We start from the raw sequence: 25,245 nt of genomic DNA on the forward strand, positions 1-25,245 counted from the left end.
ATTCTGTAGATACTGTATCTGAATTACAAAGATAATTTATTGTAAAGTTTAAAAACAGGAGAAAATTGTGAGACACAAATAGATTTTTTTTTTTTAAGTTTCAAGGCAAGCAAATGCCAAGAAGTGAAAAATAATGGCTACTGCTTAGGCAACTTTGTGAACAATGCAGAATCAAGGTCAGAATACCAAGCCAAAGAATTATTAAGGCAGATGTAAAGTGTACAAAATTCCTCTGAGGAAGAGTGTTCTAACTTCACCACCCATCAGTCTTAGGAACACGAACAGTAAAAGGTAGGCAAGTTTGACATATCATTCCATAAAGCAATCTGATCACTGAGTGTCATCTGATTAATAACTGTGGAGAGAAAGATCTGACACCTTGTAAGGGTATTAAAAAAGATGAGGAGAGGGGAAGGAAAGGGGCAAGGAAAGATTTCATTAGTTTCCAGCTATGTGAGAAAGTCTCTGGCATTTGATCTAGTGCTGTTTTTTTCTATAGCACCGCCAAGACACACGGTGTTTGCTCTGCAACTGGGAAAATGTGACCACACATAACAAGTCCCTGCCTAAGGATCTTGCATTCTAAAAGACAGAATAGAGAAGCTGTTCCAGTATAGACAAAACATTATTCTTGCATCAGAGAAATTACATAATTTGTACCATTGTCTTTTTGAAAGGAGGATTTTGTGCACCTCATGTTCTAATAACATTGTTTTTCTCACACAAACTTCTGCAAGGATCATGCTTCTCTGCCATGGCAAGTCAGCCCCAACCCCAGCAGATGTCATCACCAAACTGTTTTGCTGCTTCCTGGAAGTCAACCTGTATATTTATAGAACCTAATTTACAGCTGAGTACAGTTTATACTCTGTCTGTGACACTGGTTACTCCCCAGCAATCAAATGTTCTGGCACAGGTACACTGTTGTTTAAGAAGGCAAAGAACTGTAGACTCTGCTAGGGCATAGAATCACAGAATCAATCAGGTTGGAAGAGACTTCCAAGATCATCCAGTCCAACCTAGCACCCAGCTCAATCCAGTCAGCTAGACCATGGTACTAAATGCCCCATCCAGTCTTTTCCTGAACACCTCCAGGGACAGCAACTCCACCACTTCCCTGGGCAGCCCATTCCAATGCCAATCACTCTCTCTGTGAAGAACTTCCTCCTAACATCCAGTCTATACCTCCCCTGGCACAACTTGAGACTGTGTCCCCTTGTTCTGTTGCTGGTTGCCTGGAAGAAGAGACCATCCTCCATCTTACACTGCTTGAGGGCTTGGCTGATGACATGCCAGGTTGTGTGCACCAGGGAAGGAAACAATAACTGCTGCTAGCGTGGAACCAAGTTCACTTAGTGGTATTCATAACTGCAGACTAGGAACTTGCAGGCACATGCCCATAAGCCTGATGGAGCTTTTTGAAATAGCCATCTATGACAGACCAAAAGGACCAGCCCATCCAGTCCAGTGCCTTTTTCAGCTTGCCTGCTAAACCAGGAGTGAACCACAATAGTGGAACACTCAGTTATAAATGGTACATCTAAAAGTCACGGCTAAAACCAATGAATCCTCCCTGTTTGATTGCAACAGAGGCCACCAAGAAGTCTGAGCCTGCACAGATTGTCTTGGTAGTGGATTTACCTCGTTCTCATTTCTGAGGTTTCCAAATCAGCATCAAACTGGGTAACTTAACACAAAGCCAAATGCAAATTGACCTCATTTACTCTATCAGAAGCACAGTTTACTGTCCCCTTGCCAAGGCCAGATTGTTAAAAATTCAGGAGACACAGAGTCCTCCCTTGTCCCAGGAGAAATACTACTTTATCCATGTAATTAGGAAGGAAAACTGGAGACTGTAGTCCTCAGTGGTTTTCACATATTTTAAAGTATTGTAGCCAGAGAGCTAAGACATTAAAAAAAAAAAAAAATCAGTGCTAGAAAGTCAAAACTAGTCCCAAAGCACAGCTTTGCGACAGCTACTGATCCATTACAGCATTCATTTCTGATTTGGAAGACAAGGTATTTTCAATTCAAGGATGACCTAATGAACTAGCACAAAGACTTAGTTCCCAGAAGCCTAGGCCATGTTACAGAAGGTACCTGCTAGATGATCTCGGGCAATATATGAGCATAATTTCTTAGAACTTGACCTTGTGGGGTACAGAATAGCAAGAAACATAGGGATTCCATGGCATACAGCTGATCAGTAACAAATATTTTTAGAACAGATTTATCTGGCATGGTTACATGTAATATTTGGGTAGCAGCTACAAGACCTTTACCTTGGAGGGTTGTATTTCACTTTTAAGGAGCCTTTTTGTTTTGTAGGTGTGTTTACATGCTTGCACACATTACTCATGATTTACTTAAATATCTGTTCATATACACACTTCCAACCTATATGGTGTCCCATGTAGAAATATAGGTGTGGGTGAGGACACAAGCAAGCATGAGGCAAAAAAAAAGCTGCTATCTAAGAGGGATGTCAAACTCTAAGCATCAGGCAGTGGTCTGGTGCCAGCACAGATGGGTTTTTGAACATCCTGCAAGATGTTGTTTCTCTAGCTGCTTTCTGAACTAGTGGATACCATATCCTGTAATGGAAGAAGAACTGACACTTCCAGTGAAACCTGTCTATATCCCTTTAGCAAGAGTCCAATTTTCATAAGGTGATGCCTGAATGTGAAGACAAAGTTAAATATTTAGTGACATGTGCAGACAGATAGGAATGCAAGCAGCCCAGAAAGATGACCTCTCTGTTACAGACTTAGAAGACCTTTTACCAAGAACAAGAACCCTTGCCCTTATATCAGGCTATTCTCATTACTCATATTATTATGGTCCCTGATCACTGTTGAAATTACAACCCTCTATTCCCCCAAACTAGCAACTGAAGCAAAACAAAAGCCAACTCAGTGATAACTGATAGCCATATAGTTAGCTACCAATCAGTAAACAAACCCCCAAAGATTATGCACCTTTTAGTTCCAAATTTAATATTGGATGCCTTCTCTGTCAGAAAAATATTCTATGAATAGTAATCATAAGGCCCTATATTTTCATTTCAAGTGCTCAACTGCCTGGCTAGAATTGGCTGTAAGAGCTGTTATTTCATTTCCTTATTGCATATATTCTTCTGCACCAAGCATGTACAATGAAAACAAAATTATAGTGAGCTTTGGTATTAAGTTCAGTCTAGCAGTAATTCAATTTCTTAATCGTGTAAAGGAATTGCTGCCATTGATTGGGGTTTGGGTTTTTGGTTGGGTTATTTTGTTGATTTTTTTGGACGTATATTTTATAGCAATCTCTGTCTCTTATTTCCTACTTTAAAATAAATAGCTGATTGAATTGAAGACTAAGATGGAGTTTCCTAGAGGAGTGCTCAAGTGTCACACAAGAGAAGAACCACCTTTGAAGGCTGGACATTATCATTAGATTCAGTAGAAGCCTGGCACTGAACCAGAAATATTTGTGGCTAGATTAAATATTTAGAGATGCTGCACAACTTGTATTATAGCACACCCTTATGTCATAACATCTTGGTGTAAAGAGGAGCATAAAGAATTACACTTCTATGAAGTCTGTCAGACAAGTGATTTACCTCTCTGTCCTTTTCTTTATCTGTATGCTTAAGAATGAAACATTAGTTTAAATCAACCTTCAAAACGTAGAGCTTACAAAGGAAAAAACATCACAGCAAAAAATACATTGCAAAATAGTCTATCAAGCTGCCAGTCCATTCTATGGATCTATGACTGACAAAAGCACTTCCAAATATACCAGAAAAATACAAGCTTATGATGTCCACTTCAGAATACTTTTGTTGCCTTTAACTTTTCTTTTTCAGTTAGAAGATTAGAAACTGTTAAGAGCTTTTGCAGAATCTAAACATAAGAGAATCATAGAACCAGTCAGGGTTGGAAGGGACCACAAGGATCGTCTAATTCTAAGCCCCCTGCCATGGGTAGGTACAGCCTACCTTAGATCAGGCTGGCCAGAGCCTCATGCAGCTTAGCCATAAACACCTCCAGGGATGGGGCCCCAACCACCTCTCTGGGCAACCCATTCCAGGGTCTAACCACTCTCATGGTGAAGAACTTCCTCCTCACGTTCAGTCTGAGAAAAGAAAGCAGGGTGAAACGGAAGACACAACACACCTTACTAGTGTGCAACACATGATATGTAAACAACACTATGACCTTGTGAATCTGGGCAAAGGAGCAGGACAGATACCTTTGCAGGGGAGCTATTTAAGGTTTGGTGGGAGAAGGAGGATATTTAAGGGAGAGGGAGGAAGAAGAAAAGTCCTTGCTTGCAAATAAACCTGTCCAGGAAGTGGTCACAAGTCCAAGCAAGGTGAAATGTTTATTTTCACTTGTATTCACAGTGCTGGTGAAAGGCCAAGTCACAACCAAGTACTATCGACTGCTGTCCAAGCACGGAGGCTGGGTCTGGGTGCAGAGCTACGCTACTATTGTGCACAACAGCCGTTCGTCACGGCCTCACTGCATAGTGAGTGTCAATTATGTCCTTACGTAAGTCAAAATACTTTGTACCATTATGTGTTACAAGTGATCGATTCACTGTTCATTCAGATATTTACTGTGCTTTACTTGTGTCTTCCTTCCAGTGTCATTCTGTGCTTGCCACTTTCTTCATACTGTTGCTCCTTTAATTACATTGAGCTACAACGCTCCTGATGATTACCTCATACACCGTATGCTTGACCATAATACCACTTGTAGCCATTTGTGTTAGACCTGGATTCCAGTTCTGTAGCTGGAATCAGAACTGTGCTGAAGCTGTCCACACATGGTGAAAACTATTGCTACCAGGCAGAGATCACAGTGTCAATTTGGGAACCAGAGACATGGTAGAAAGCATTACCTCTTCCAGGGCAGGTGAAGCACTGAGGATACCCTCACTTGCCTTGGGTTGCACAGATATGTAGGGCAAAACTCCATTCTCACAATGGCAAGTAGGTACCAATGAGCTGGTGCACGTCCACTGGTTTGGACCTGCAGCTTACAAATTCAAGTCATGAAGGTGTTACTAAATTCCTGCATTGCTATAAACCTGAGAGAGGCACGACTCTGTATTGAGTAAGAGGGATAAGTAACAGTGAAACAGACTGTGACTGAAGAGACTGCTTGTTGGGGGAGAAGGAGAAAAAAAAAGCCCTCTCCCTTTTTGTTGAACGGTGTAGAAAGGCAGGGATCCAGTCCATTTCTTATCTGACTTGAACATAAGATGTATTTGCATGACGTGTGTGGTAGGATCACAAGTGTCTGCATGTTACAATGTTGTCTCTGATACATGACTTTGAGGAGTTTAAGTGCATTAGCTGAGAAACCTTAGGGTGTTTTCCTAGACTACTTGAAGCAGGTACTCAGGCCTAGACACACAAGCTAATGATGTCCTCAGTCCTATACAGATCAGAGAATCATAGAATCACAGAAACATTCCATTTGGAAAAGACCACCAGGATCATAAAGTCCAACCGTTATCCCTACTCTACAAAGTTTGCCCTTAGACAATAACCTCAAACACCACATCCAAACAACTTTTAAACACACACAGGGTCGGTGACTCAACCCCCTCCCTGGACAGCCCATTCCAATGCCTGACCACTCTCGCTGTGAAAAACTGTTTCCTAATGTTCAGATGTGCGAGCCAGCAGCATGAGGGAAAGACTCAGTCCTGCACCCTGCTTGGATCTCATGAGTTAGGACGAATGATTGATTGGAAAGGAGAACATTGTGCCAGGGATAGAGCAGCATATTCTTGAGTTCAATTTACTTCCAGGTGATTCACCACTGAAAAGTGATTGAAATGCGTTCTAGAAAGAAATGGAAAGAGAAGTAGGGTTTCTCTAGCTACCTTTAAAAAAATATGCTCTGCTGCTGCTACTGACAAAACCAAGAGGACTGTTTAATAACCAGAAAGAAATTAATTGATGGTTCAAGATATGATCAGCAGATTGTTCTTGATTTGGGGGTTTTTTTGCCTCTTTGGTACAAAATTCTGCCCTGTCAGCAGGGCAGATAAAAATAAACAGAGCAGAAAGTCTAGAGAACATAATAAAAACAGAGCTGAAAGTCTAGAGAAGAGAATAAAAAACCTGGCAGCTCCTGCAGTGTACAACACACACAAGCACACTGTGCTGACAGGAGAGAAGCATCACTCCTTTTTGTGTCCTCTGGGCTAACTATGAGAGCCAGAGCAGAGAGCAGTTCTTGATTGAGGAAGAGACAGATGAATTGATCTGTGTCTTTCTGTCAACTGACATAGCTGTTGATTCCAAACTGCAAGGTGCCACAGATGTCTGAGAAGTTGGCACAGCTTAGGTTCAGAGGGCAGGGACACTGAAGACAAAGACGTGAATGTGTCTCCCAGTTGAATGTTTGTGACAAACTTGAGTGGCGATAGAGTCAGGCCATAAAATTCACTGTCTGCTGACATCCCAGATTTGCTCTGCAGACTCAGAAAATGTTGGAAGAACTAAAATGAAAACACTGAAAGCTAACATGCATTTTCAAAGGAGCTATTTTGGATTTCTGTGGTATGTCTGAGTATGTAATTTATCGGACTGTTCTTTTGCAGAGACATTGAATATAAGGATCTTCAGTTGTCACTGGACCAGGCTACCATTTCTAAGTCACAGTTTTCATGTAGAAACTCAGTATCTACCTCGCAGGAAACAAGGAAAATAGTAAAACCCAAAAGTAATAAAATGAAGGCAAAACTCAGAACAACACCTTACCCACAACAGGTAACCTCTTCAGCAATATTTGCTTACCAGTTGTTGTTGTTGTAGAGTGCTTTAGGCAGGAGAGAGATCATCCAGAGATGATTACTGTATGCTCTGCTGCAAGAATTTCCTTGTAGGCCAGACCTTGTTTTGTCTTGGGTTAGACAGCACAAGTAGTACAAACCAACTCTGTTGAGTGATATGGAGTACATAAAGTGCTTCAAAAATCAGTGTGCTTTCTTGGTAAGAAGAAAAACTTCTACTAAGAACAGCTGTGCTGTGAGAATTTGTGCTGCTGACATGCAGAATTCTTAATGTCACATAGGTATTAGCAGTGTTATAAGAATGAACCTTAGCAATCAGAGCATTGGAGTGGGATCTGAAACATCTCACTATCACTGGGTGAGCTAGAACCAGACATGAAAGGAAACTATAGAGATTGTGCATTAAATTGAGTTGGTGAGTCTGACACCCACCATGAGATATTCCGAGACTGCAATGAATATGTCTGGAAAGGACTACCTTAAAACAACAGTAGATGCAGCTAGCACAGATACCTCACTGGAAGCAGTGGCAGCCCTTTTCAAAAAGCATTTAGAATTCAGAGAGGAGGGTAGGAGATAGTGGGAAGAGAAAACTGTGATGGAAGTTGACACAATGGACAGATTTTGCCTTCCCTCCATTCTAAAGCTTGACATGCCAACACACGTAAAATCATATACCTGGTATCCCAGTGCTTTGCAGCAAACTTAACACCCTCTGGCATTTACATATGCTCACATTTGCTAGATAAAATCCAACTGGCAAAGTCATCAAATTAACCTTTAGCATTAGGATGATAATATCATTTTTAGTTCCCATGTTAAGTGAAGACAAAGCTATCATGATGACGAGGAACTTTAAATGCACTGGTAAGCCAGTCCCTTTAGCCTGTGAGATTGCAGTTCATGGAAGCCTGTATGATATGTTTCATTAAAAAGTTACTTTTTTAACTCTCTTCCCCCCCCCATTTTTTTTTCTTCCCCCCAGCAATACAGCTCATTCCAAACAGACAAACTGGAATGCAGCCAGGTGGGAAACTGGCGATCCAGCCCTGCAGTGAACGCTGCCACCATTCAAGAACAAAACTTCCATTCAGAAAACAGTGAACTTTTATATGCCCCTTCATACAGCTTACCTTTCTCTTACCATTATGGACACTTCCCTGTAGATTCTCATGTCTTCAGTAGCAAAAAGCAAATGCTGCCTTCAAAGTTCGGGCAGTCTCAAGGAGCACCTTGTGAAGTGGCTCGATTTTTCTTGAGTACTCTGCAGACAAACGGAGAATGCCAGTGGCATTATGCCAACTCTTTGGTACCCAACAGCCAGTCGCCATCCAAAACCCTTCCTGAGCAGCCAGTGAACATCATCCGACACAACCTTGGACAGAGCTATGAAGGTGGGTGTCACTTTAAAAACAAACCAACCAACCCAACAAAGCAAACTTCTGGGGTGTCTGGGAAAGGTTTGTAACAGGAGTTTGAAAATAGGAATTACAAGGTGTTTAGGGAGCACAGAAAACCAAAACCAGCAAAGAGTAACAAACACTCTTTATATTATTTACATCTTTATCCCTCTTCCAATTGCAAACAGACTCGGTTAGGAAGAGTATCAAAGCATCAGTTATAAAAATGTATTCACCAGAACCACTGTCAGAGCAGGGCAGAGAGACCACCTCCTTTAATACCAGCTACTTCACCTTCATGATTTGCACCATCACAGTTATTGAGTAGAATGGATCAGATAAGACATTGTTGAAGTCAGAAAGAAGCAAATGTGCTTCATCTCACATAGGAACATTAAAATAGAATCATGGAATGGTTTAGGTTGGAAGGGCCCTCAAAGATCATCCAGTCCCAACCCCCCACCATAGGCAGAGACACCTCCAACTAGAACAGGTCACTCAAGGCCTCATCCAACCTGGCCTTGAACACCGCCAGAGAGGGAGCAGCCACAACCTCTCTGGGCAACCTGTTCCAGTGTCTCCCCACCCTCACTTTAAAGAACTCTTTCCTAACATCTAGTTTGGATCTCCTCTCTTCCAGTTTAAACCCACTACCCCCTGTCCTGTCATTATAAGACTTTGTAAATAGTCCCTCCCCGGCCTTCCTGTAGGCCCTCTTCAGACACTGGAAGGCCACTGTAAGGTCTCCTCAAAGCCTTCTCTTCTCCAGGCTGAAGAGCCCCAACTCTTGTAGCCTGTCCTCACAGCAGAGCTGCTCCAGCCCTCTGATCATCTTTGTGGCCTACCCTGGACTCACCCTAACACTTCCATGTCCTTCTTGTGTTGGGGGGCTCCAGAACTGCACGCAGTACTCCAGGTGGAGTCTAATGAGAGCAGATTAAAGAGGGAGAATCCCCTCCCTAACCCTGCTGGCCACACTCCTCTCGTTGCAGCCCAGCACAGGGTTGCTGTCTGGGCTGCATGTGCACACTGCTGGCTCACGTTGAGCTTTTCACCAACCCAGACCCCCAGGCCCTTTTCCTCAGGGCTGCTCTCAGCCATTTGTCACCCAGCCTATACCTGTGCTTGGGACTGCGCCGACCAGGTGCAGGACCTTACACGTGGCCTTGTTGAATGTCATGAGGTTGTTCCCCTTAATGTGCCTAGCCAGATTTAATTCTATCTGTGCTTTAGCTTTCCTAACCTGAGCTCTGGTTGCCTAAACAATTCCTTTGTATTTGTCCCAGGTTCCCTGTCCTTGCTTCCACTCTCTGTGGGCTTTCTTCTTGCATCTAAGCGTGTCCAGGAGCTCTCTATTCATCCACACGGGCCTCCTGGTGTTCTTACCTGCCTTCCTCTTTTTTTGGGATGCAAAAATAGATGTGATCTCTTTCCATAAAAATGGAAGGTCCTTTCTGAGTATGAAGCCATTCTGAATGTTTTTAGCTTGCAGTTGCTAGAGGGAATGAGAAATGGAATGCACTGCCTTCTGATTTAGTTCAAAATTACTCCTCCCTAACCAACTGCATCATAGCTTGTTCCAGTTGGAAAAGACTTCTGAGATCATTGAGCCCAACCATCAATCTAAGACCACCATGGCCATTAAGGCATGTTCCAAAGTACCATGTCCACATGGGTTTTTAACACCTCCAGAGACAGTGACTCCACCTCCTCCCTGGGCCACCTATTCCAATGCTTGACCACAATCAGCCCAAATGCTCTGCAGAAAGCGCTGAGGACACTGCCTCCTTGAGGTGGCAATCTATATAAAGTAACTTTGCAAAGCTATAAAGGAACCAAAGGTAAACAAGCCCTAATTTTTAAATCTCATCTACATTACATCTATGTACATACACCATTTTCATGAGTTCAAAATCTCTACAGAGGACAGGCTGCTTGACACACTGCTCAAAAGTTAGATGGAAACACTCCTTTCTTCTAGCTTTGTTGAGGATGGGATGGAGGAAGCAGTAGTGGAAATTTGAACGATGCCTGAAGGGAATACCTGCAGATGTTACAGGCTGAGCTTGATACATCACACAGAATATGGTCTAAAACATTGAATGCGTCACCCAAGAAGACACAAGTAACTACTGCTTGGGCTTTGGCCCTTCCCAGGACATCTTTACCTCACCTATCTGACTGTAGCATTTTATTCTATTGTTCTGTGTTTAGGATGAGAATGAGCAAAACTAAAGCTCTTCTTACAGTCTAGTTTTGCTGCTGTTGTGGACTGAGTGTGAGAAGGAGTTAGACCAAAAATGAGAAAATAATTTGTCCTTTCTAAAAATCCTGTGGAAAAGAAGAGGAAAAAAAATTCATCTACATCTTTCAAAATTAAGTATGAGTATTTAAGTAAATCCTGCAGATCCCCAGTAAGCCTGTAGGGACAGGCCTGCTCTAGGTGTAGAGAAGCCAGCCCTGCTTTCCTTCTCTGCTCCCAGACTAACAGGACTGTGAGACTGATGGAGAAATTAGATCCACCACTTCTCCATCAGAGTGTGGCACTGGGTACACTGAGAATGGGTGTGGAAAGAACAGCCTGTTAGAGAACAGTCTGTAAAATTGATCGTGGCCATAGAGTTCACCAGAAAAGCCCAGTGAGCATAGCTGCAGACAAACAATTTTCCATCAGTTTGTTGATATGGGCAGATTAATTCTACATAAGACTTCATTGCTTAAGTTGGAATATGTGGACTGACTTCTGGGCATGTGCATTTTAATGGATGTTTAGCTATGGAGTGATGAAAACCAGCATGGTACCATCAATCCTCTGCAAAAGCACTTACAAAAGTACTATTTAGGAAGGAAAATGGAATGTGGTCAGACTCAGGCCTGGTCACAGATCATTGCTGGAGTTCACAGCCAGTGTTACAGAAGGGGAGGGGGAAGAAAAATGGAGCTTTGACTGCAAAGAGGATTTCTATCTAATAGTTCCAGATATTATTTCCTGTTGCAGTGGAATTACCACTGTTGTCCTTTTGATGAGGCTGGTGCCAGAAGAGAAATCTGAACCTTTGGAAACAATATTTTGCTTTGAATTGAGAGGGGCAGCTGATCTTCCTTACATTGTCAACTGCTGCTTTTTCCAGTGGTTGGCTGAAAAGCTGACAGCCAGTAAGCTTCAAAGCAGAGAGGATCTGCTTAGCATCATTATCTTCAATCCAAAGGCGATGCCAAATATGACATCTGGCAACCGGGTTAGACGCAAGGTCTATTCCACATCACATCCATAGAGGCATCTGCCAAAAATGCCGTAGGCCAGAGACAATTTTTGTTTCTATGGAAAATAGCTTCTTTTGGAGAGATCAGAGATTCTAAGATGATCACGCCAAGCCATCAAAACTCTGGAAAAGCACGTAGCAGATAAAACTGCCTGCCAATCAGATGCTGCTGCCTCAGAATATGGTTTTGAAGCTCCTTGCACTTTTTTTTCCCCCCAGCTGGCCTAGCCATCAGAAAAAAAAAAAAAATCACTTCAGAAAAGTCAGGGAAGTTTCCTTTGTATACTCAAATGGATACACTACTACTGCGGGTACCACAGCACCCAGTGTCCATTAAACGATGCTGCTGGCCAGTCTGTGCTATCTGTGTGGAGCTAAGTGCCACTAACCATACCAAAAAAATTACACAGAATACAAAGCAAATCCATGCAAACACTCCGGTCTGTCTTCCTTCCCCAGACCAGCTCCCAGGTTTAGCCTGCAACCACTGGAAGAAATACTTGACACCTTCTTTGAAAAGGGTATTCCACTAGAGACAAGGAGGTCTTGACAATCACGGTGTCTTACTATTGTTTTTGAAAGGGGAATAACAGAGGCAATAGTAATTACAACATCAGCCCGTGCCTCAGAGGATTTAGAGTTCAGACCAGGAGACAGCAGAAGAGATTCAGCTAACCTAAATCAAAATCAAATTGTTTTCATGGGTATGGACAGTATTAAGAGCTGTTGTACCTTAGCCTTGTTTGATAAAGGCATACCAGCATGACTCCATGACATGGAAGTGTATGACCAGAGCAGTTCAGTGGCTCTGTTCCTTGCTCTTCAGCAAAGGTCACAGTGAGTATCTGCTTCTCCTCTCTGAAGGCTCTCTTGTACAAAGAACTAGGAAACATACTGAAACACCATGGGCTACATGTCAACACTCAAGCGTTAGCATACTGCCTTTTAAAAAGGTAGAGTAATTGTCAGGAGAGCACTCCTCTGAGGTTAGTGCAGGTCACAAAGTCCAGGAAAAATTATGCCAGATAAAAGACACAGGAAGGGGACTTCTCCCTGTCCTGAATACAGACAATGTTTTTCAGGCAGGAAGCAAAACTCTGCTGATAAGGACCGTGTACATTTTTCATGAAGACCAATGCTGAGTATCAGTTTTCCTTTGCTTTAGCCTGGTTCCAAGACACCTTTCTTTACTTTTTACTCAAATAGACATGGGAGAATGAAAGAACAAGGAGCAGCAGCAGCTCCACCACCTATTAATGCCTGGCTACAGAAGGGCATGTTTGTGAATTAAATCTCTTTTCTGCAAACATTGTTCCCCATTGAGCATTGTCTGATCTTTGACTGCACTATTTAAGGGTGAAGAAGGAATGTTCCTTGCTGCTGCACTATGTGTGACAGGGGAGAGCTCTCTCTAGTATACAGTAACCATCAATAGACATGTTTTAAACAAAGTTCTATACTTACTGGCATAATTTACTAGTCTTTACTACTGTTTGCACTTGGATGGTTGGATGCTGAAATTTGAGCAGACCACCAGGTGATGGGGCTCTGATCTCCACGTTTTCCCTCAGTTTGCATGAGTTGCATCCTGTGTGCTGGAAGGAAAATGGATACTAGCAGGGACAGGAGGCTCAAAGGACTGAGTTCACTGTTGCAGTTGTAGGTTGCTATGAAGGGAGGCGATGCATGTAAAAAGCTATCATTCTGGCATGATGCACAACTTGAGATGTGCAGTGTCTCTACCTCACTTGCCAGACAGCTTAGTTGCTCTGGCAGAAGAGTGGCCTGCAAAATATCCCAAATTAATGCACTGACTTTACAGATTCACAGATTGCATTGGGTTGGAAGAGACCCCCAAAGGTTATTTTGTCCAAACCCTCTGCAGTCAGTAGGAACAACTCCAACTAGATCAGGCTGCCCAGAGCCTGTTCCAGTGTTTCACCACTCCCGCTGTAAAGAGCCCTTTCCTAAGATCTAGTTTGAATCTCCTCTCTTCCAGTTTAAACTCCCTACCCCTTGTTCTGTCATTACAAGACCTTTTAAATAGTCCCTCCCCAGTCTTCCTGTAGGCCCCCTTCAGATACTGGAAGGCCACTACAAGTCTCCTTGAAGATTTCAATGACTTGTAAAGCAGCTTTGGTGCTGGAGAAGCGCAGAAGAGACAAGATGCCACACACTGGTTGAGGCAGGTACTGTGGCAACCGCCTGCATACCAAATAGGTGGAAGCAATCCTAGGCTGCTGCCTTTCTACAGCAATCTAAAACAGCTAGTCAGCTTTCTATTAACTTCCATATGAAAAAATCCCCATGAGAAGTTTGTCCCTGGGTATCCTTAGGCTTTCTTTTGTTTTGCAAAGGAAAACAAAAGCAGATTTAAGTCCAGCTCTAGTAACAGTTCTGAATGTGAGAGGACAAACCCAACTGTGCACTGCAGACATGATTTGCTTAACTGTCTGGTCAAGCTCCACTAAGGTGCTGACAAATTTAATGGAAGCCTGCAAACAATTATTTAGAGGCTTACCTTCTTCCTTCAAGAGAGAGACAATAACCATGTTTGAGAAACAGGATAGAACAAGATGGATAATATCCTGGAAACCTCCCAAGTATGCAAATTACTTCTTGGTACCAAGAAGGCAGCTATCAGCCATGCAGAATGATTACAAAAATGAAGAAAACCAGACAAGGGCCAACTGGTGGCTGTGCTGCTCTAACTTCTTACATGTGTGGGCTCTACAGGCAGAAAAGGACAATCTTTAGTTCAGATAGTAGAGTGGAGCCACAAAGTAACAATATTCTGTTCTGCAGTAAGAGAACTAACTCATCGCTTCTGTGGATGTCTCAAGTGGGAAAAAAACTAAACCCAGAATAACAGCTCAGTTTAAATCATGTCACTTCTATGTTAGTAGCTCTCAGCATGTATACTTATTTCATAGTAAAAATGTCAAACCTGGATTCTAAATTATAGTAGTATAATCACACTTGTAACATTTCCAAGTTATACTCAAACACGTGGCTGAACCCTTGCTTTGATTTGTGATATGAGGGCAATTTTTCAACAGCTGATGAGAATTCAGTTTAGTTATGACTGCCTGTACTTCTTGATACAAAGCACATACATGCAAATTAAAAATGAATAACTGGAAAGGTTGTTGTTTCTAGAAGGGAGGTGGCTTGATCCAGAATAAATCTGATCCAGATTCCTGGTTTAAATTCTCATGTTAATTATGTGGTGCAACTCCCTCTGAAATGAGTGAAGCTGCATACTAAAAAGATAGAGGTACAGTTGATCTGTTTCTGCTTCCTCTGTTACGCATGACAGCTTTGCTAGCCTACTACAGCACAGGAAATACTGACTTATTAGTAGGTACCTTTTGTCAGCAACTACTACAGGGAAGCCCAAGGGTTTTTTAAGATGTTGAATAAAATGTTTAGAAAACCAGAAAAAATCCTTTTTGCAAAAGCCACTTAAGTGTCTAGGGATTTCAGTGATCATAACACAAAAGGAGTTTAGGTTGAAGTTGAGAAACCTGCTAAGTGCCTCATTTAACACAAGAACCTTAAAATATGCCTTGGAGGAGTATTTTAACTGGCAAACTACTCATACAAGACAGCACAGAAGTATTAGTAGTTGCCTCATTTTATCCATACTGCACAGGAGTAAACCAGTGGCTTCTTCTCTTACCATTTGTAGGCTGGAACCTGCAGAAGGTAAAAGCTGCATAAGTCAAGCAGAACATTTATTTTTAAAACAATCCAATTGCTCCAAGAGTTCAGCTACCATGCAGAAATTAGGAGTACTCCATCTATTTTAAAGCCTAAACAGAAACTCTAGGTTCATATTCTCTTGAAAATGTAAGACTCTAGCTTGTGATTTTCAACGCATCCCCAGGTTAGTACCCTCACGTTCTCAGTGTATGTTGTGAATAATACTATACACGCAGCTTTATTATGTTGTAGCACCTTAAAAGCAGAGATGCAATGTTACTTAAGAAGTATGTGTTGCTTTTCAATAGGCATTTTTAATATCTGATGCTAATATTTCACAGAGAAAAAGCAGAAGTTTATTGTCACACAATCTAGGTATTGCATTTACCAGCAATAGGTATCATGAGTAGGCTACTGATAGGTCAATGTCTAATACTACACACTCTCTCTTCCCGTTACTACTGCCCAATATCCCTTCCAAAGTGAGTGGGAAGAGTACATTCTGGTTTACTCATCGAATCATCAACAGATAACAAAAGTTATCTGTTCTTCAGTAAATATTTCCATAAACATCTGAAAAGAGTTTTCTTAAGGTCAGAGTTTTTGCCAGCAGGTCACATTTAGAAATATTTCTTTGGTTTCATTTCCTTGATTTAACCATTTAAATAATGGCAGTGATTTATAATTATTCAGTTAAGCATTTCTCATGGGAAACCTTTTCAGAATTGTTGAATGCCATTGGCCTTTCTCAACTGGCTTACATTTACTTTTCAGCACGGTCTTAAAGAGACACTGAGATAATTGGGAGTGTCTCTGATATCTTCATTGGTACTTGGATATGATCCAAACCAAATGGGTCCTCTTAAACAAGTGCTAAGCTATTACATGAGCTCATTGTCAGGAATTAACATGTTTTCTCTTTCCTGCAAGTGCCCATATCAAACAGAAGATACAGTCAAGAGGCTTTATCTGACAACTTTACCAGCTGCACAGCACCCATGCCAGGCAGCAGATACAAAGAGGAGATTTATGATTCGGGCCTCATGAAACCAAACAAAATAGAAACCAGGATCCAGCCACCTCACCACCTCATTAAAGAAGAAAACAAAGTAGCTTTCAGCAGAGATCTCCAAGACAAAATGAACATTAATGAAAATTCTTTTTCAAACTCATTAGCTAACTCCTTATTGCCAAAAGCTGAATGTTTCCAGTCTAAAACTATAGGACAGTTAAGTCATCTCCTGCCAATGTCCACAGTATATGAGCAAACAAGAAGGATTTGTATGAAAGAACCCAAATATGGGCATATTAGTCACCATGCTGCAAACCTAGATGAACTGGACAGTGATGAGAGAATGACTGCTGTAAAGCTTGATCATGACTCCGAAAGTGACCGTGTGATGGATGTGAGACCCTCTGGCCAGGTTCCATTTGTGCTTCTAAATTATCACCATGTTTTAGCCAAACATGGCACGTTTCAAACTTCATCATGTACAGCAACGGGACATGTAGGAGAAAACTATGGATACAATTCTGAGGAAGTAAATACAGTTATTTACAAAACCCAAAGTCCCTCATCAGCTTCTTCTCCAGAAACCCCCAGGGAATCTGCACTACCCCATTATATTGGAACTTCTGTAATAATAGCCAATGGAAGGTGACAGCAACAGAAGAGTATTTACATTTAAGAAGCCAAACTGTAATGATTTGCAAAAAGCATGAGAAAACATGGTTACATTTACTGAGCACAGCTGAAGGTCAACGAGGGACAGAACAGACTGGCAAGCCATGTGTAACAGTACCTTCAAGGTCAGGAAAAAAAAATCATCTAGCTTCCATGCTTTGTTGTCACAGATTAAGCTCTGGTGCCAGTGAGAAGACATGTTACAGATCTTATTTTTGTTCTTTTATAGTGTGCAACAAAATTAAATGATAGGTCTTATATCCAGAGATTTATATGAAGAACATTTTTTTTCCTTAATTCCTCCTTCTCAAAATACACAGGAGATGTTTTGGGTTTTTTTATTGTTATGATAAACTATACACTCTAGGTAGTTATTGACAAACTGTGTGAAACCTTACATCAACTCTCCACCCACCTTACACACCCTGACAAACGAACTTCGTTTGGAGTGGTGGCTTTTAGTATCCGTAACACAGGTGTACTAACTAAACAAAGCTCACTTTAGAAAAAAGACAGATTTATTAATCATCCAACTTGTAAACTAAATCATCAAATCTGTGTTTGATTTAACATAGACTTCAGTCTTCTGAGATTGTGACCACCACCTTGTATCTTGACAAGGAATGACAGAATACACACCAAGATACGTATTAAAGGGTTACAGGTTTTGTTATGGCAAACTGGGACAAATCACGGAGCCGGAACTAACAACTATTCCCCATAGCATCTTGTAGTAAGAAAAAAGAAGGTATTAAAACGTGTGCTCCATTGACTATTCTGGGAGCAGGCTGTGCCGATTTTCAAACCAGCCAATCAAAAGTACATCATCATAACAGCACCAGAAATGTTTGGGGTTTTTTAATAGTCGAGGGAATAATGAACATTTAAGGTTTTGTTTTAAATTTACCAGACTTCTGACGTTTGGAAGGTTCAGCTTTTAACACACTGAACTTCTGTAAGCATAAGCCTCATTGTCGACACAAAGGCAAGACTAATATTTGACTGATTCACGCACTTCACAAACAGCAGTGGACAACCTGAATACCCAAGGTCAGAAGTCATTGCATGACCACAAATCCAAAGTTGCACTTGAAGTACAGGAGAGGTTGCGTACATCAGGGTCTAGAGCTCAGCACTTTGCACACATCCCAGTTTGTGCTAATAAACTGCAGCAAGCAAGAAGCATATAGCACGCATTGCTGTTTCCCTCAGTCTATTAGGAAGAGGTTCTTCTTCCCTTTTTTTTCCCCCCCTTTTTTTTCCCCTTTCACACCTTTGTAAAGTTTACAAACAAGGAGACATACTGATCTCTCTGTCTCTGACAAGTCAGTCCGCTTGGATTTTCAACCGCTACCCCATTGTGTGCTCTTGATAAAACTAATGGCTCCCTACATAATAACTATAAATACCAACAATAAAGATGGTTGTAGAGCTGCATTTTCCAGCCCAATTTGAAGCTAATTTACACTTTAAAACACTTCCTCTCTCTTATCAGACTGTCTCTAAAGAGACTTTCAGTGAAGAAAACGCTTACCTGGCTTGTGCAATAGGGAAAAGCACTTGCTTATGGATTGCACCTTGTCAGATAATAACATGAAAACATACACTTCTAAAATGACATGTTGTCCATCATTTATATGCAGCAATAATATTCAGTCAGCTCCTCATATGTATATTTATTGAGCTCAGAAAAATACTTTAAAAACATGTTTGAAAACAATTTTCAGTACTTTTATTGCTTTCTATTAAAAAGTTAACATAGAAGGCGCTATTATGAAGTTACACTCATGCTCACTTGGAAACTCACAGTTGTCTGTCCTCTTAATTTGCTAAAAAAAAGAATGAAACTTATTTCTTGTGATGAAGAAAAAAAACTTAGCATTACCAGAACACTGACCTAAAACAGAAAAGAGCAGAACCAAACCAACATATTCACTCAGCAGAGTAACTGCGCTCCTTGGTTGGTCTAATGTCAGAGAAATTGGCAAGTGCACAGAAATGTTAAGTGTGAATATTGCTGTCATTTTGACTTTATAAACTGAAGTGATGAGACACAAGTTTTTTTTACAGTGGCTTTGGTTATCAGCCTTCCCAGCCAGTGTTAAAGGCCCAACCCCTTATAAAGACAGAATTATGTTAAAACTTGTATGCTAGTTCAGTTAAACTAAAACTGTGGCCCATAAAGGAGTCACTGATGTTGTTTGCATCACTAAAAGGAAACCTGATGCACAGCTTTCATACTGCACTTTAATCTTCATCAGTGACGTTTGCTGTATGCAAAGTCAATCTGGTGTTATTTTTCTGTTCTTGTAAGTACTTCTCACTGTAATTAGATGTTTTCAGGAAGTACAAATAATGCTTTGGTTAAAAAAAATGCTCCTGGTATTTTTAACACCACCAAATACTTTTCCAGCATCTACTTTGTTATTCACACTTACAGGCATTATTCAGTGAGCAAGAGCAGAGGAGGTGTTCCATCATTCTCCCCCAGACGTTTCACAGTATGCAACACTCAGGTACATGAACTTTCCCTGTTAAGCAATAATGAATCAATTATGCATTCACATATGATAATAAAGGGTCAGTTTAGAAAAGACCTGTGATTAAAAAAGCAAATGTGTGAAACATTTCTCCTGCCACTCCAAAATAGAAACAGCAATTGCATGTTCACATCTGGAAGGCAAGCAAATTATATCGAGAGAAAAATACCACTTTTAGTCAGTGAAACTACAGATGTTCATAACGCGCTCAGGCTGCAGAATGCAGCTGAGCCACAGACAGTGGCAAGGCGATTAATAATTGGAAAAAATTATGTCACAGAAGTGGAGTGTGAACTGGAATATATTATGAAAAATAACCTCATTTCTCTCTACTGTAGTCATTTGAGCCACCAGAGATATCTTTACCGTGTGACTAGATATGAATCTTTTTTATCTTAGGGGAGTTCAGACCCAGCAAATAAATGGCATGGAGAATGAGAGAGAGAGGGGGGAAGGAGCATTTTACCAAAGTGTAAAGTTGGAAATGTTAATCCTGTATTGAAGTCTCAGAGTTTTTTATCCTATTAATACTAGGAACACCACACTGTAAACGAAGTGATGAGAGAATAGACTTCTTTCACTGTCACAACAACCCTGCGATTTGAAAAAGGGCATTAAAGCAATTTAATGAAATTAAGCAGAGTGGACAAGAGGTACAAAACTGGAAGATATTCAAGGGAGAGAAAATGCAAACGTATGGAAAATCTGCCAGACTCCCAGTATTTTCCTAAAAATCACAAAACAAGACACCAAGTTTTATTGGCAACATTTGACTCATACTTCCAAAAAAAAACACAGAGAAATTATTATTCCATTTTTTTCCCCCTGACCATTAGGCTTTATTTGTTTGTTTGTTTTTTTACTATGATGCAGATAAAAGCTATTTGACAACTGTAGATGGAAAAGCACGCCAAACAACCAACCTATTCATGCTCAGAATTATATATGTATTCCCTAAAAATGTAAAGCATTTTTGCTTATTTATTATGTAAAACAAAACTGCTAAAATGTTAATAAAACCCTGTAGCCAAAGGAAAAAGCAAGAAGGAGTTCTTTTTTTTCACTACAAAACAGAATGCTTCAGAAAGTGGTACGGCTGAAAACGTATTTCAGTTGTATTCTGTGCTACATTTGCCAGTTAAGGTACTATAAAACACAAGGACTTTGTCACTGTATTTTAGTCAAAGCATGACTCTTGAAGAGCCGAAAATAACCCAGCATCACTAATGAAAGACACTAATGCAAGATACTGAAGCATGACAGCTCTTTACAATTCTTCCCTGCACTTCTTTCCTCTCAGTTGTGTGCTACATGACCGCAGCCTGCCACACACCATCATTTTTTGACCTCTGTTCTTTCCTCAGTCCAGACTTAATTTCTTTGGTGTCTGATCAGCGCTGCGTTTCTCTGCAGTAACTTGTGCATGCAAATTGTTTTATCAAACCACTCACCCCTGGGAATCAGCTCTTTGCAGCACAAATCTTTTTCAGGACAGATATTATGCTGCACTTAATTTTTATATAGATATATATATACACACTGTATGTTACAGAGTAGTTGCAGAGAGTAATTGTTTAGACTGACAATGTCTTGTAGCTGAATTGTATAAAGCAAAGAAAAGGAAAAAAAAAAAGTTGCACAATGAAGCAGGACCATAAAGAATTAAAATGCTTTAACATCATTTCTAGGTAATAGCCCTTGAAGTACATTTATTCCTTGGCTAGATTTAACTAAAAAAAAAAGCTCAGAAGTCTTATAAAACCTTTTACTAGAAGCGAGGCGTACTGCTTGAACTCTTAAATGTTAAGTACTTTATTACTTTTTCAAATCTTTGGAAGCAGCATTGTTGCTGACTGGACACAACCCACTTACTCCTTCAGAACACGGACACATGCCAACACACTCAGCCTGCTCAGCAGAAGTTTTCCGATCAATAAACAATCCCTACAAATATTTTCACAATGTGTAATGAGAAATGTTATAACAGAGTCTGGGAGGAGAAAAATGAAGTCACAGAAATATGGACACTGTAATAAGTGTTTTCTGAAAGCACTTCATCAAGAGAATAGTTTAAGATATGACATCAGCCTCACAATGAAAGAGGTGTTTTACTAATCTAGATGGTTGAGTGAAATGAAACATCTTCAGTGCATTACTTCTGGATCTGGAGTTGTCTGATTCACTCCATACCTATGTCCAGAGACATTCTACACCACACCTCTCTGTCCTACATAAAGAACAATAACAACAATGAATTCCAAACAAAGATGTTGGGGTTTTCTGACTGTGCCAAGTTTGGCACAGAATGAGCAAGACCTACTAGCTGTGCTGCTCATCTCTGTTAAGGTGAGTGTGGCCCAGGGAAGTTCCTTGGCTCTCATGTCCTTCATAGCTGCTAGTCAGAAGGACTTCATGCAGCTGCTGTCTGCATAATGAGAATTTTCTTTGTGATGTTCTTTGATTCTTCTGAAGGAAAGGTCAAATTTCTAAGAAATTGCTTCATCCAACTCAAGGCTGTTCCCTTGAGACAACTGGTAGATTTACACACATAGAATAGGCCACTGAAGAGCAGAGGCAAAGTGGTACATTACCAGAGCACCACCAGCTCCAACACGCCCGCACTTGGTTAGCTCCCATTTGCAGGAAGGAAATGCAACGCTAAGTTTCTGTCCAATGCAGCACTTTTTAGGATAATCTCACAACTCAAAGTGAGAGCAGAACAAGCTTTTCATTAAGAAGGCCATGAAGAAATCTAAAAGGAACAATAGAAAATGGGAAATATTGGAGAATTGACTATTAAAAAATCCATCTGCCTGCTGCTCAGGCCCTATAGCAGTGTAGCTCAGGGGAGATTTTGCCCTTCACCCGTCACTCTTCTACAGTACTTGTCCCTGGTGAAGGGAGAGTGAGCTTTAAAGAAGTAATTCAAATCAAAACCTGACATATGACGGGTCACTAAAGGAAACCTCTCCAGGTCTTCATAACTCTATCTGGAATACGAGCAAAATTAAATGTGCTTCCCACTGGCACACCCTACAGCACCAAAACAGAGACATTGTTTTAGCTACAAATACTGGATTAAGGCACATATCTAAAATCTTTTAAAACTCTGTGACTGAACAAACAGTACCAGAGCTACCCTGTCCAAAGCTGGCATGCAGCAGCACATGTTGCTGCTTGGAGGAAAAGGTAGAAAAAGTGAAGATGCCTAAAGAAGTTGTGTGCATATACATGCACACATACACAGTTTTCATATATACATATATATACACATATATATGAACATTTTCTTCTTTTTATTTAAACTTTATTAACTCAGACAAGTTTAATGTGATTGTAATATGCATCAATATTTGATTCTGAAATAAAGGCAGCTGCCAAAAATTAACAGTCCAAAGCCATTTTCAAAACCATCTGTTGGGAAAACCCAAAAGCTGGTGTTCATGTGTATCATTTTAACTATGCCAATTAACAGCTGTCTACACTCTGCTGCACAGGTCTATGAAATATTGGTGTGGAGTCTCATATGATGGGGGTCACAGGGGAAAACAAAACAGCAGGGTATGGACAACCAGGCACACAGACAAATCTCCTGTGATACGGAGCATAAAATCCTAAATGTATTAGGGACAACTTAATTTCAAGCACTTGCTGCCAAACCACCTAAACCCTAATATGTGAGGATTACTCTAAATTACCATTACAGACTAGTTTCCTTGTTTTAAGATTTCTTGGCTTTGTAACTGAAACAATCTACCAGCATGCTTGGATTGTTTATGAGGTGAACTTTAACTTAAACCCACCATTTCTGGCCGGTAGACAGAAGTCCTTTGTGGAAACCAATCTGGCTGATCCACCTTCAGTAGGGACAAGGTAACGTAATAAGAAGTGCTGCCTACTAGAGGAAATGAATCTGGCCACATCACACCTATGACAGACTTTTCATTTGCAGAGAACTGTTTGAAGAGCTGTGGTGGCCAAGTCTCCTGGCGCAAATTTGCCTTGCCCAGGAGTAAAACCTGACAAGGTGCCACTGCATGGAAGCTCCCACATGCTTGCTTCACCATGCTTTCCAATTATAGCCAAGTCGTTACACCTAACCTTGAACTCTGACGTCAGCCCCCAAAGCAAGATCAGCAGGTGTTAAACTTCTTGCTTTTTATGCTTAGCACCAGAACCAGACGCCCTGCTTTGGGAAAGAAGATGAAGACAACAACAATGGAAAAGAATTAAGACACAGGTTAACTGCATGTTTTCTCCTTTTTGCTGTAGTTGTTCACAGCAGGGATTTTAAGATCTGACCTGAACACTTTCTCTTATTTACTCACTTAACCTTCATTGCTATTACAGAAGAATTACTATTAAATTCTAAACCAATTAGGACTTCCCTCTCCTGAAATGGGATTCTACAATAACTCAGATGAGAAGATTGCAATGAGGTGACACACTACTCCAATGGACCATGTTTAAAGGGGCTGAAGCTATGATTCCAAGGATATACAAGATGGTTTACTCAGATCCAACTAAGAAGAGCAGAGTACAAATAATTTGGATAACCAAACATAGTTCTTATACGTTGGCAAAAAACTCTTCAGAAAGTTCAGACAGACATGGAAAAGTTATAGAATGGATACCATAGTGCAGGACAGTAAACTCCTGTAAAGGCTGTCACAGAAAAGAACCAAATCAGCAAGGCTCTATGCCTAAGCCTGAATTGTAACATGATGGTAATCCCAGTAAAGAAATATAAAATGAGCTCTTCTGGTTGTTTCCACTGCAGGCAACACAACAACCAGAAGTTAATTTAAAAAAACACAGTAAAACTGTCAGTATTTGACTGCATTGTGCTAAAGTAAAAACACAGAGACACTAAAAGGAAATATTTACTCGCTTCAGTTTATCAAATACAGTGCACAAGCAAAAAGAAAGTTCTGTTCATTGCAAAATATTCCTTTGCATTCAGGCTTCTCTTAGAGGATTTTGCTGTTCTTAAAAAGAACAGCAATATAGATGTGTTTTAAAGTTACTAAAAGAATAAAGGCCTTCAGCAGTGAGATAATCACCTCTTAACTATCACAGTTATCTGTGTCAGAGAGCAAAGATGCCAGAAAATCAGAATGTAAAAAACATTAAAAATAACAATAATAAAAGTAATAAAGCTGCCCTTCCCACCTTCAAGCAAGTTTATCTGCTTACTGCCAATACTAAAGAGCCTCCTTTTGCATTGTGAGCTCTGAGGACTGTCAATGCTTTGGGACTATGAGGTTTCTCAGCATGTCAAAAGAGTTGCCATCTGGGTGCACGGACTCCACACCCTTGCCTTCTTCGTGAACTTGAAGGAAGCCATAGTCATCTATTCCAACTATCCATGCAATTGGGCCCTCCTCACTGTGGAGACGGACTTGCTTACCACTGCGAACAAAGAGAGCCAGACGGTTAGGAATTCAGCGGTGGACACTGCACAAACAATTATATACAGCTTAGAAGACAAATGTCTAGCTGAGTATTTTTATTTCCCATTCCACTGCTTCTTTACAGAGAATAATGCCCAGCAGCATTTTCTACCTGCTTTAATTTCTTTCCATGGTATTAACAGAGCTGGAGTTATTCCAAACAGTCTGTACATTATGAAAGGCATGAGTAGAGCAGCTTCATCACCAAACAAATCATTCTCAATTCCCCTTGTTTTGAGATGATACCTGGAAACACTCTTTATCTCATGTTAGTCCACTGATTTTTTACGTGCTACTTTTATTCTCCCTTAAAAAATTACATCCTACTTGGAAGTATCTTTTACTTCAGTGGATAGTATTAAAGGCAATGAGATCTAGCAGAAAAAAAAACAACAAAACATC

The 25,245-nt window shown here is 40.6% G+C and overlaps 2 protein-coding genes across 2 annotated transcripts in view; one reads left to right on the forward strand and one right to left on the reverse strand.

Annotated features, from left to right (window-relative positions):
- The window catches only part of SIM2 (SIM bHLH transcription factor 2), a 57,049-nt gene extending 39,935 nt beyond the window's left edge, over nt 1-17,114 (forward strand). The window contains exons 8-11 of the mRNA XM_064152503.1: nt 4,391-4,538; nt 6,607-6,775; nt 7,784-8,192; nt 16,097-17,114. Coding sequence (XP_064008573.1) covers nt 4,391-4,538; nt 6,607-6,775; nt 7,784-8,192; nt 16,097-16,827 — 1,457 coding nt within the window. The 3' untranslated portion in view covers nt 16,828-17,114. The remainder of the gene's footprint in view (nt 1-4,390; nt 4,539-6,606; nt 6,776-7,783; nt 8,193-16,096) is intronic.
- Nucleotides 17,115-20,112: 2,998 nt separating this feature from the next.
- Nucleotides 20,113-25,245, reverse strand: part of HLCS (holocarboxylase synthetase) — a 124,156-nt gene continuing 119,023 nt past the window's right edge. The window contains exon 11 of the mRNA XM_064152501.1: nt 20,113-24,802. Coding sequence (XP_064008571.1) covers nt 24,634-24,802 — 169 coding nt within the window. The 3' untranslated portion in view covers nt 20,113-24,633. The remainder of the gene's footprint in view (nt 24,803-25,245) is intronic.

Source organism: Pogoniulus pusillus, chromosome 12 (genome assembly GCF_015220805.1).
Source record: "Pogoniulus pusillus isolate bPogPus1 chromosome 12, bPogPus1.pri, whole genome shotgun sequence".
NCBI classification, from domain to species: domain Eukaryota; kingdom Metazoa; phylum Chordata; class Aves; order Piciformes; family Lybiidae; genus Pogoniulus; species Pogoniulus pusillus.